The 12,126-nt window shown below is 41.9% G+C and overlaps 1 protein-coding gene across 1 annotated transcript in view; it reads left to right on the top strand.

Moving 5' to 3' along the window:
- The first annotated feature begins 1,101 nt into the window (after nt 1-1,101).
- The window catches only part of grm5b (glutamate receptor, metabotropic 5b), a 52,572-nt gene continuing 41,547 nt past the window's right edge, over nt 1,102-12,126 (top strand). The window contains exons 1-3 of the mRNA XM_041045939.1: nt 1,102-1,257; nt 1,862-2,308; nt 2,499-2,613. Coding sequence (XP_040901873.1) covers nt 1,102-1,257; nt 1,862-2,308; nt 2,499-2,613 — 718 coding nt within the window. The remainder of the gene's footprint in view (nt 1,258-1,861; nt 2,309-2,498; nt 2,614-12,126) is intronic.

The raw sequence follows: 12,126 nt of genomic DNA, 5'->3' as shown, positions 1-12,126 counted from the left end.
GCTGAGCCAGTGTTTGTGAAACCTCCATACATAAATCAAGAGTACCTGGTCTAGAGCCAGTACTCTAGTCATCACATTAAGCTTCATTAAGGACAAACAGTAACTCCTCATTATGTTGGCAACTATAATGGCCAACGGAGCGGGCATTATATTAATTTCAATGACACAGTTTGCATCCATGTTTCAATTAAACATCTAGTATGGTGAGATTGACATTATCTGCACATAAAAATGGTGTCAAGTGAGAGTGACAGGCTTTAATCACAGAGTTTGCCCCACTTTATGTTGGTGTGTGAAAAGACAAGGTGTGAATGGAAACAGGGAGTGGAGGAAATGAACCTCATCTACATAAATGTGTTTGGATTTCATCTCAAACTTGGTTGAAGGTCTGATTTACTTAAACTACTTGTGTTTAACAGAAGATTAGGTTTGCCTGTTCATCTGAGATACCACATTATAATTTTTACTGTATTTCCCCATTTGCCCATGCACTGTACAATATTAAACCGATTTTAATACATGTGCAGTAATTAGATGGATCTGTCAAACCATGAGGAGTATCAATGATGAAATAGTAAAAGCATATTTAGTCAAAGCTTATAAATACAGTAAAGATATTGAAGGTCTGTCAGGTTTAAGACAGGAGGTGTCCACAGGTAGACAAGTCTGTGTGGTTACGGTGCTACTGACATCCAGCACCAACACCCATGTTCAAATTCTAAGTCTTTTCTGCTTGCAGGTTTTTGTGAACATGCCTGTCTTTCACCTGTTACTGTGGAGAGCAACTCTGCTTTATAATTGGGGCAGCCTGGAGTTGTGTCAGCCAATGAGACTTAGTCCAGATTTTCTTTTGACTTTCCCAGGTTGCACTGCTGCACCTGTCTCAGCTGTTGCAGTGATGGTGCCGCCTTGAAATCCAAAGGAGAGAAAGACAAGTTAGAAGAAAGAAATATATTGAAATCATCCATTTGCAAAAACTCCTCTGTACCACGAGCTCTTACCATGGAGAGGGAAAGCGTTTCTCGGACAAGTAGCTTCCTGTGACGGCTCTACATGACCGCTCTGAGACCTGCTTCTGCTTTGTTACCTGGACGGACCAAGATGACGCTCTGGCTGCTGCTAGTTCTATCCATTTGGGTGTGGCCTGATCAAGCTGACTCTGCCCAGTCCAACGAACGGCGAGTTGTAGCACACATACCTGGTGACATCATCATCGGGGCGTTGTTCTCTGTCCATCATCAACCTCCTGCCGACAAGGTAATTTTTGCGTCTGTGTGTGCCTGCAGGACGGTTCGTGTGTTATAGAAATATAGGAATTTGGTTTTTGTGATTGTAAATTTTCACACTCCTCTCCCACTGACCTTCATGTGCTATGTGTGCCTGGATTTGAAAGAAGCTCTTTGAGTATTTTACAGAAGTTAACACAGACAAACATGTAAACTGATGGTCAGAAAAATTACTGAGAGGTAATTTGTGGCCCAATTTCCGATCTATTGTACAGAGCCATAATGCTGCTCAGATTATTAAGACCAGTTTGTAGAATGGGTACCTCTGTGTGAGTCCATGAACGTTCACCCTCCATTAGCTAACTCACTGGCATTTAAGTTTTTTTTTTTCCATTTCATTATGGATAATTGCAAACAGGAAAAAAATAACTCTATGAACATGGCAGCCATGTGAATGTAAAACCAATATTAGTCCAACGGTGAAGCAACTGTGTTAAAAGCGCAATTTTAAAAATGCGTCTTACTGTTCATCCAGTCTGCTGACAAATGAAAATGCTTCTGGATAATTAATGCCATCATCAGTGATGACAACATTTAGACAACACTGACTTTCTCCTTGCGCTCCATCTGCACAGGTGCATGAGCGCAAATGTGGCGCGGTGCGAGAGCAGTACGGCATCCAGAGGGTGGAGGCCATGATGCACACACTGGACCGTATTAACAATGACCCACACATCCTTCCCAACATCACCCTGGGCTGTGAGATCCGGGACTCCTGCTGGCACTCAGCCGTGGCTCTGGAGCAGAGCATCGAGTTCATACGGGATTCACTGGTCTCCTCCGATGAGGCCGAGGAGTGGGGTGGAGGAGTTTCTTGGGGAGGCGGAGGAGGTGGAGGAGGTGGAGGAGTGACGATGAAGTGCGCAGACCCCTCTGCAACTCCAATGCGCGGGAAGAAACCTATTGTGGGTTTAATTGGACCGGGGTCAAGCTCAGTGGCCATCCAGGTCCAGAACCTTCTGCAGCTGTTCAACATACCACAGATTGCCTACTCTGCCACCAGTATGGACCTCAGCGATAAGGTGAGCCCATGTACCTGTGGACAAATTAATATGATGGACACATGTAGCCACATAAATATTCAAAGGAATCCATTAGATAGAGAATGTATTACTGCTACTTTAATCAGTTCAATTATGTGTAATTGCTCATTACCTTACTTAATGTTCTAGATGCTCCTGGATAACTCTGATTTTATTTCCATTGTTTCAGAGCCTTTATAAGTACTTTATGCGGGTGGTGCCTTCAGATGCCCAGCAGGCAAGAGCTATGGTGGACATTGTCAAGAGATACAACTGGAGCTACGTGTCTGCTATACACACCGAAGGTACAGCCACCCACACATTCTGTCTCTGACTTTTAAACTCCTCTTCTAAACTCAGACGTGCATGCATAAACTCTTGTCTTTATCTTTCCCTTGTTCTCTCCTCCTCACTCTGTTTCTGCCTCAGTGTACTGTGTTCTTGACTCCAGGTTATATTTTTCTTTTTTTTACCTGAAAACCTTATCCAGGTTGACTTATTTTAATTGCAGCAGCACTCCAAGTGGAAAGTCCTTCATTGCTCTCACATGTCTAATTGTGAACGAAATTTGTGATGTTTCACAAAAAGGAACTTCAAATCAGAAAAGTTTTCAGACAAGACAGGAGTATTTTCAGTGCAAGGACAAGAAGAAAAGGGGAAGATAAGGGAGAGTGGAATGTAACTGACAAGATCGGTCGTACTGTAAGAATACTGCAGCAGAGAGGGAGGGGGAAGTGGTTTTTAAAGGGAGCAGTTTACAGCTTATGAATGGAAATGTGGTATAAATGGAATTTACAGTAGTTGGGTTGAAACTAGCTAGTTGCCAAGAAGTTGATGAAGCAGTAGAATGCAAAGATGGGGTCACAAGAACAGGTGGTTGCCACACTGCTATAAATAAGCATCTGGGGATAGCTGGGGTAAGGCAGAGATTGTGCCAGGGAGCATAATCAAAAGAAGAAGGAGAGATGGAGTGCCAGGTGTCATCAACCTCAAGCTATAAAGCAGCTTCTCAAAAATATGTGACAGTACCTTCACAAAAATGTGAATGAATATAAAAAGGAAAGAGGCAAGGAAAAGGGGGCATGAAGGTTTACTCACTCAATCACTCACTTCATCACTCACTCACTCACTCACTGACTCACTCACTCACTCACTCACTCACTCGCTCACTCTGAACTTGGCAGTCAGGCTGACTCACTTGGTTTAGTGGTGGGAGATAGTGTGACAGCTACAGGGACGAGAGGACAATGCAGTAACTGTGTGTGTGTATGTGTCCACCGAGAGAAGGCTTGTTGAACCTGAAAGTGTGTGATAAAGAGCGATAAACATGCACACACACATACACACTGACACACACACCCACACCCACACACACACACACAATGAGGACTCTAGTTTCTGGCCTCTGGCATTGCCTGAGGGCTTTACAACATTGCTTCATTTGAGGTGTGTGTGTGTGTGTGTGTGTGTCTGTGTGTGTGTGTTAACGGAGTGCATACACTGCATCTACATATTGAGTATGCATGTGTGGGAGATGTTCGATGTTGTGGGTTGGGAATGAATTGGAGGAGTGTATAGAGTTTATGATGAATCAGAAATGTAATGCAACAGCTGATGTCACACTACATGTATAAAACTTACTGCACAAATATGGACTGATTTGCATGTTTCCATTGAAAATATGTAAATTGGTAAAAAAAAAAAAAAGAACTGCAAATGACTGCTGTTCTTTATTAATTAATATAATTAATTACAGTCATGTAAATGTAGAATAGTGTAGAATCATGTAGAATTTTCTCAGCCTTGGTCATGAAAATTCAAAGTGTTTCTTTACATAATTGTGTCTGCATTTGTTTATGTAAATGATTTGTTCCAGACAAATCATCCTGTAAGTTTGTAACAATATGGTATCAGAAATAACATTTGTCTACTGTATGACATTTATTTTTGCCTTCTCATGAGAATGACCTCCATATGAGTGTGTGTGTACATGCTTGCTGGTGTGCTGCTATTAATATCAGTGGCAGGACAGAGCAGTTGTTTTTGCATAGGCATATGTGTTTGAGATGGTGCTTGTGGTTGTGTGTGCAAATGTGTTTGTCAGGAGAGGATTGGTCTTTGTATTTCCTCAGACAAGCTTGTTTGACCTTGGAACTGGTCTTCAAGGTCGGCCGCTGCCTTCTCAAACACAATCACTCTCAGACACTGAGAGCCAGAGGAGGAGGGTGGCAGAGAGAAGACGGAAAGAATTAGGAAAGGATAGGAAAGCGAGAGGAAAAGAGAGAGAGAGTGATAAGGAGGAGAGCCAAGGGATAGAAAAAGGCATCAGAGGAATGAAGGGAGAGGACAAGGAGAGGGTTGAGAGAGAGGGGAAAGCACAGAGGAAAATGAAGGGTTTTTTTGAGGAAAAAAGACGAAGGAAATGGGGAGTGAGGGACAAGGGAGGAAGAGAGAATGGGGAAAGCAATGATTATGGTGCTAGAAAACCACAGAAGACAGTACAAGGTGCGTGTACACGGGTCTGCGTGTGTGGATGTGGAGTGCCTGGGATAGATAAGAGCATACAGGAGCTGCAGATTCAGAGGAAGATGGTAGGGGGACTCATTAATTCTCTGCATTAACATTTTGCTTCTGGAGGCAAGAGACAATGAAAACTGATATGCAAGAAACTGAATAATACATGTAATATCACACAGTAATTACATTGAAGTAATGAAATGATATTATTGGGGCAGAGAATACTGTGAGTATTACTTTCTCATTGGAAGATTACATGCTCCCTGAGCTAGACTGTGTCTCTTTCCAGTTGTGGCGGCAATGCTATAATCGATGCACAGCCCAGTGGTGTTCCTGGGGGTGTGAGGTGGACATGTAGAAACTCTCCAGCCAAGCAAATTCCTACAACCCTGTAATACAAAGTAACAGGGTCGCTCTGTGACAGGTGTTTAACAGGAGCATCTGGTTGTGTGAATATGTCAATATACACTCAAACATTAGATAATGCCCATGTTTGCAAACCTAACTTCCAGAGAGAAACATTGACTTATAGCCAGGCTCATACAGTATGTATATGTCTGTGTCTTTTCCAATACTAATTTAAATTCATTGAATAAGCCATTATAGTATAAACTCAGCAGTAGCGTAAGATTAATTGCAGCACAGCAGAGCTAGGATAATTCTATAATCATCATTATTAGATTTCCAAGCTAAAGAATCATTTACTATGACAGATAGATGGATAGATAGATGGATGGATGGATGGATGAATAGATAGATAGATGGATAGTTGCAGTGCAACATAGCAACCCAGATTAACTGTTACATGTGATTAAAACAGGATCAAAGCAGTTGAAGATCATTTGCATAAAATCATGTGAATATTCAAATATCAAAATGCCACACACGTGAACTAATACTTTCACTGAGCTGATGTTTATAGGACTCATCAGTCATAGCGGGAGTATCAGCAGAAACACTTTTATTCCAACACGTTGATGTCTCTCCTTCAACACAGAGAGGAGAAGTTGTGAAGTGTAAGAGATCCTGGAATAAAGGCTTTGTAGAGCACCTTAGGGAGGCCAGCTTGAAGCTTGCTCCTCTGTTTCACTAGGCACTGTGAAGTGGAACGGAGGTGTTGTCCATTGTCCTACGTCAGCATTTCCCTTTAATCCACCACCATCCACTACAAACATTGTTTGTATGTATATGCACTGTACTTTATAGATAAAGTGTGAGCAGGTTCAGTATATCTCCCTTTTTGATTTGTGTGTCGTCAGTCTGATCGTAACACAAACTAATAATTCATACAGATGGCTGCAATTGGATTTCATTGATCATCATGCATTTCGCTAAAGAGAATCAACATCAGCATCCTCCACAACACTGCGTTTCATATTTCTTTGTTTCACTCTTTCTCTGCTTCCCTCTCTCATTTCTCTCTGTGTCACTTTGTTCAGTTTAATTCAATTCAGCTCAGCAGGTTTTATTGACATGAAATTTGACATGTGTCACAAAAGGCACACTCTGAAAGAAATTGATCAATCTGTCAATAAAACAAGCTGTCAATCTTCCCTCCACCTCTTTCTCTTTTGCACTCACGCCCTTTCGGTCTTTCTCACTCTCTCTCATTTCTTTCTCCTATTTGTCTTTATTGGCTGTTTTTGATCCTGACACCACTGATTCTCTCTACCCTTCCATCATCTCTGTTTTCTCTCCCTCTCCTATCCCATTATCCCTCTTTCTATCATCATTCCTCTTTCTCTGTCTCTAACCTGACATGCCCTTTGCCTGTTTAACTGTGATGGCCTTTGCAGGACTGAGGAAGATGAAAGAGTGTGATGGGTTGGGGAGGGAAGTGTAGAGAAAGGTGTAATGAATGGGGAAGAGGAGAGCGACAGAATCTACTCACATTTTTGCCGTCGTTTCTGGCAATGTTGCCTAAGGGTGAAAATTCAAAGTGGGTCATGGGCCAGTTTCTGGTGGGTCTCCATATAACAAGAGCTCTTCTGTGTTTTAATGAAGCTGGGTCACAGGACTACATCTACTCAAATTGGCTTGGGCTCAGGTCTCAGAACTCATGTTCTGGGAATCCATTTAATGGCTTCTGTTAAGCTAGATAGATGGTTTGCCAGCCATCCTGCTGCCCAGGCTCCAGCCGCGATATCTATGAGGGAGTATTAAATTGAGATTTCCTATTGGCTCAGATGTTTGTAAGCTTATTAAGGGGGGAAAATGTCTAAGCTGTTGCCATGGTAAAACAGGTTAAAGACATGGACTGTCTGGGAATATATATGTGCAGAGTAATTGTTTATAATATCAGGTATGCAATAACTTGCACCTGTATTTGAGCACATGCATACATTAAATATTTTCAATGATTCATAAGTCTAGTGTGGGTCTTATGCTAACTCAGTGGCAGACATAGATTGTTGAATGTGGCTATGATGTAGAATTTCTGCTTGCCTGTTTGAAGCAGAGAAAGTAAGATTTCTGGGCACAGGCATGGTATATTTTTAGATCCAGAGTTTGCTCAGTAGAATAAAAGCATGGCGCAAGTGGAGCTCGGGTAAAAACTACGCCTGTGGGGAAAACCATGGTTATGGTTATAAAACTGCTGATATGCATCCTGTCTGTAGCCTGGAGCTATTTCCATTGCAAAAAAAATAGGATAACACAGACATGCACATATAATTTGAAATTCATGAAAATATATCCAATAGCTGATTTTTAAAAAGACTAAAAGGCCTAAAAGGCCTTAAGGTGTTTCAGTTTTTTTCTCCTAAAAACACTCAATTAGTGTTTTGAAGGGGATCTGGGATCTAAAATCAGTTGAGTTACTAAGTGACATTAGATCCCTGCGGTATGACTTGCAGAGGTAGAAGTCAAAAAATAACCATACAGCGATATGTATGTTAGAATAAACTAAATTAGCAATTGTGACAACAATCTCCTCCAGCTTATATAAACTCTAGTGAGACTGTTCAGGTCTTACCAGACAGAGTAGTACTCGCTAAAAGTTTCCTGTCACATTCATAAGAAACAGATTTGCATCAGTCACTGAGTGAGTCACTACACTAACTGACTTTATTGAACAAAACATTTAGCCATTGTGTTGAGAAGGTCAGTGTTTGTTTAGCTTCAGGCTGCAGTTAATATTTACACTGCAAATTAGTTTTAAGTGACTACATCAGAAGAAATTTTGCATGGCTTCATACCTACTCAGTAACTCCTTAATAATGTAGACTAATAGTGATACAGACACAAATACTCTACACAGATTATACAGAGCCTTTGCGTGTCTGGGTGACAATGTGTGTATTTGTGTTTATGCCTGGGTTCTATTCAGTCAACTCAACCCATGTCAAATTTTATTTATATAGCTCAATATCACAAATGACAAATTTTCCTCAAGGGGCTTAACAATCTGTGCAGCATTACGACACCCTCTGTCCATATTCACTCATGTGCTTGAGTGAACAGCAAACAGAGTTAGAGAGATGCACTGGTTTTCAGAAAGTTTACAGGAACAGGACTACATGGACTATACTGTGGATACTAGGTTACAGATCCCTTGAGACTGAGTCCAACCTGCTGGTGGGAGATTGGTAACAAGTACAAGGTGTAAAGTAATCACAGATATAAGCCACTACCTGAAAGTTATGGTGTGAAGATGAGTTTTAACTTTGGATTAAAACGCTTCACCGGAGTCAGAGAGTCTGATGTCAGCAGGGAGGTTGTTCAAGAGGAAGAGGGCACGACGGGGAAAAGACCCTGTAGCCAGCAGACTTCTTTTTCATTCTGGGGATATACAAGAGCCCTGTATTCTGAGAGCAAAGAGCATGGCATAGAGTATAAGGTTTAAGGAGATCAGACAGGTATGAAAGGACATGCCCATTTGAGATTTTGTACGTCATTAGAAGCACCTTTAAGTCTAATCTGACATGGATAGGGAGCCGGCGAAGGGAAGCTAAAATTGGTGTAATGTGGTCAAATTTTCTGGATTTAGTTGAATTTCTAGATGCAGCATTTGGAACCATTTGCAGACTGTTAGGCTTGAAAGCAAAATGTTACAATAATCAAGCCTGGATGACATCAAGGCCTGAATTAGGGTCTCAGCAGTTACCATGGACAGAAAAGACTAATTTCTAAGTATGTTACATAGATGAAAAAGGTGTTCTTGGTGATGTCTTTAATATGCTGATGCTGAAGAGATCAAATGTAACTTGAAGATTTATGACTATCATACTTTCAGATATCACATAGTTATTGAAAGTTATTATTACTTGATCAAACTGGTTTCTTTATTTTTGGCCAGACCAATGACCAGGATCTCATTTCAGTCTCAAATTAGAAGGAGGAAATTTTGAGACAAATTAGATTTGAGAAGGGTAATCTGCTTTTAAAGGCACATAAAGTTGAGTATCATCAGCGTAGCAGTGGAAATCGGTTCCATGACTGTGTATAATTTGGCCAAGAGGTGAAGTATAAACAGAAAACCTAGAACAGAGCCCTGGGTTGTTCCATATTTCACATTAGAAAATATTTATGTAGTGTTAGTATAGGAAACACACTTTGTTCTTTCAGATAAGTAAGACTTTAACCATGTGATGGGCAGGCCACAGACGCCTATTTTTTTTTCCTGGCAGCCTACGAGTATACAATGATCTATACTCGCAGGCTGCCAGAAAGCGAGAAAGAGATTTCATGATGAGCAGAAGATCGTTTACCACTTTAGTAAGTGCAGATTGAAAAGGTTCAGAAAGGTTACAATTAGAATTGTGTGATAAAAGCAGCTGAGACACAACACTGTCTAGTACTTTTGAAAGGAATGGAGAGTTAGAAGGTTTTGGCCATGTATTATCCATGTAATTCTCTAATCTTGTTTAACTCTGTTTGACAAGAGTATGAGTGTCAGTGAGCCAGTCTGCCCCAGGGTTTTACTGTGTTTGACATTTAGCTGCATATTGTTGTAACACTCCAGATGTGATATGGGGTAGTGGTGACATCGGTGAGGATTGAGGAGAACTCGTGAGAGGACAAGAGAAAAAGAGGGATCTTGAGGAATTGGAGCGTTCCTTTTTTACTGCATGTTATTTTTCTTTGGATGAAGCTGTGACGGGGGGGGGGGGGGGGGGGGGGGGGGCTGGGGGGTGAAGCTTGAAAAGAGGAAACAGACAAGGAAGGTAGAGAGGGGAAAGGCAGGGAAGATGTAATTGCATGTAATAGACCTGATAAGAGTGACAAGAGGATGAGGATGGTTAATGAGAGGGAGTAATGGAGGACGGGTGAGAGGGAGAGGAGAGGGGAGGGAAGGAAACGAGGGGAGAAATAACACAGGACCACCTGTCTCTGTAGCTTAGATTTTACTGCCTGTTTTGCTGCTGCTGAGAAAGCGGGGGTAGAAGAAGCAAGCAGCTAGAGGAGGAGGCAAGGGAGCTCCGCAGAGGGCAAGGAGAAGACCCTTAAGCTTTGCATTTGATTGCGTGTTGTAATGTATTGTAATATAACAGATGAATAACAAGATGAGGAGGAGAGATCAAAAAACAAGGGGGTAGAAGAACATAAGGAGCACAGAGTGAGAAGGGGGGTTTTGTCCTTTTTTTTAATCTTTCATGTTTTCACGGATTTGTACTTTAAGCTCTTTCTGTTCTGTTGTTTTTGTTTATCATTAAAATAATGTATTTAAATATAGGGATTAAAGAGATACAGCTTTGTAGTGATAGAGCGGCATGAGGTAAAAGGGACAAAAGCAGGGGTAAATGGAGTATAAGGAAAATAGAGAGAAGCTGTGAACGTGTGATCTCTTTGCTGGAGGTCCCAGCTGTTTTATTTAAATTTTTTCAAGTGATGAAACAAAGGAAGTTACCGTGCGTATGATGGGAATTTTAGGTAGATGCGCTGTTTACCAGGTGTTTTGCTCCAAAATGTGATGGTCACTGTGGAGTAAATGGCTGCGGGTGGGTGTAAGTGAGCTTAGGTGGAGGGTTTGGCCTGTGTTTGTACTTTCAGAGAAAACAAGCCAAAATACAATCAGAGAGGGGTGGCACCAGGAGACGCCAGTGAGAGGGTGAAGAGAGTGGATAAAAGGCTCAGTTGAGGCAGTAGAGAGTAGGTGGGTTAGGTGAATTGAAGCAAGCAGGGGGTTCAAGGTATTAAGTGCAAAACTGTGCTCACAGAACTGAAATTTGAGGGACTTTTCAGTGGTTGGGCTTTGAATGAATTAATAACTAGCTATTAATCGTGAGTGTAAGAATTTTTGTTCATTCACGCTCTGCTTTGCATATTATATGTGCTGTATTTGATCACTGCCCGTGTCAAAGCCGGTGAAGCCTTTCAGCGAAGTTTTTCCTCTTTACCAGTCCAACATCAAAACAGCATTATATTCCTCAAATTTGCCAAGAGGATGTCAATTTTGGTGGAAACTGTCCTGTATAATCGAGTTACTTTGAGGTGCAGTAGTGAGGGAGAGAAAACAAGACTGGATCCTACTGTCTTCTCTGTGGTTGTAGTGTGTCTGAAAATGATGAATGTGTGTGTGCGTGGGTGGGTTTTTGTTCAGGAGGGATGGGTGCTTAAGTGTATTTGTGTGGAAATGTAATGTTAAGTAGCGTGCAGAGAGTGAATGTGTGTTTGAGAGATTCAGAGACAGAAATGGATTGATAAAGAGACCACATGACAAGCTTACTGAGAGAGAGAGAGAGAGAGAGAGAGAGAGAGAGAGAGAGAGAGAGAGAGAGAGAGAGAGAGAGAGAGAGAGAGAGAGAGAGAGAGAGAGAGAGAGAGAGATGTCTCACACATAAATCCCTGTTGAGACCAGAGTGAAGTAGGTTACAAGCTTTATCGATTTTGATGATGGTAACAGTATGATATGTGTGTGCCTTTGCATGATTGTGTGTGTCAGTGTGTGTGAGTGCATGTGTGTGTGCATGTCAGTGTGTGCAGGGGAAGGACGGTCGGCGCCATCTGTCTCCCACTCCTCTCACTGAGACACTAATTACAGGACTTTACACTTCGCTCCACCACACTCATCATTGGCCTGACTGTACACACACACACACACCACACACACACACACACACACACACACACACACACACACAGACTGGGATGCAGCAGCGGTCAGGGATTGTGGGACCTCTTAGGTTTTCTGTGTGTTTCCTCTCCCTCTCTTTTCCCTTTTTCTTCTCGTATGCTCTCTTTTCCCACCATGATTTGCCATCTCTTTTCCCTTATCTCTATCCCTCTCTCCCTCTATACACCCCCCCCCCCCCCCCCCCCCCCCCCCCATTTTCTCATTTGACCTCCTCTTCTTTCTCTTT

The sequence above is a fragment of the Toxotes jaculatrix genome, chromosome 9, assembly GCF_017976425.1.
Source record: "Toxotes jaculatrix isolate fToxJac2 chromosome 9, fToxJac2.pri, whole genome shotgun sequence".
NCBI classification, from domain to species: domain Eukaryota; kingdom Metazoa; phylum Chordata; class Actinopteri; family Toxotidae; genus Toxotes; species Toxotes jaculatrix.
The sequence above is the reverse complement of the archived record's forward strand: the minus strand, read 5'-3'. Positions and strand labels throughout refer to the sequence as shown.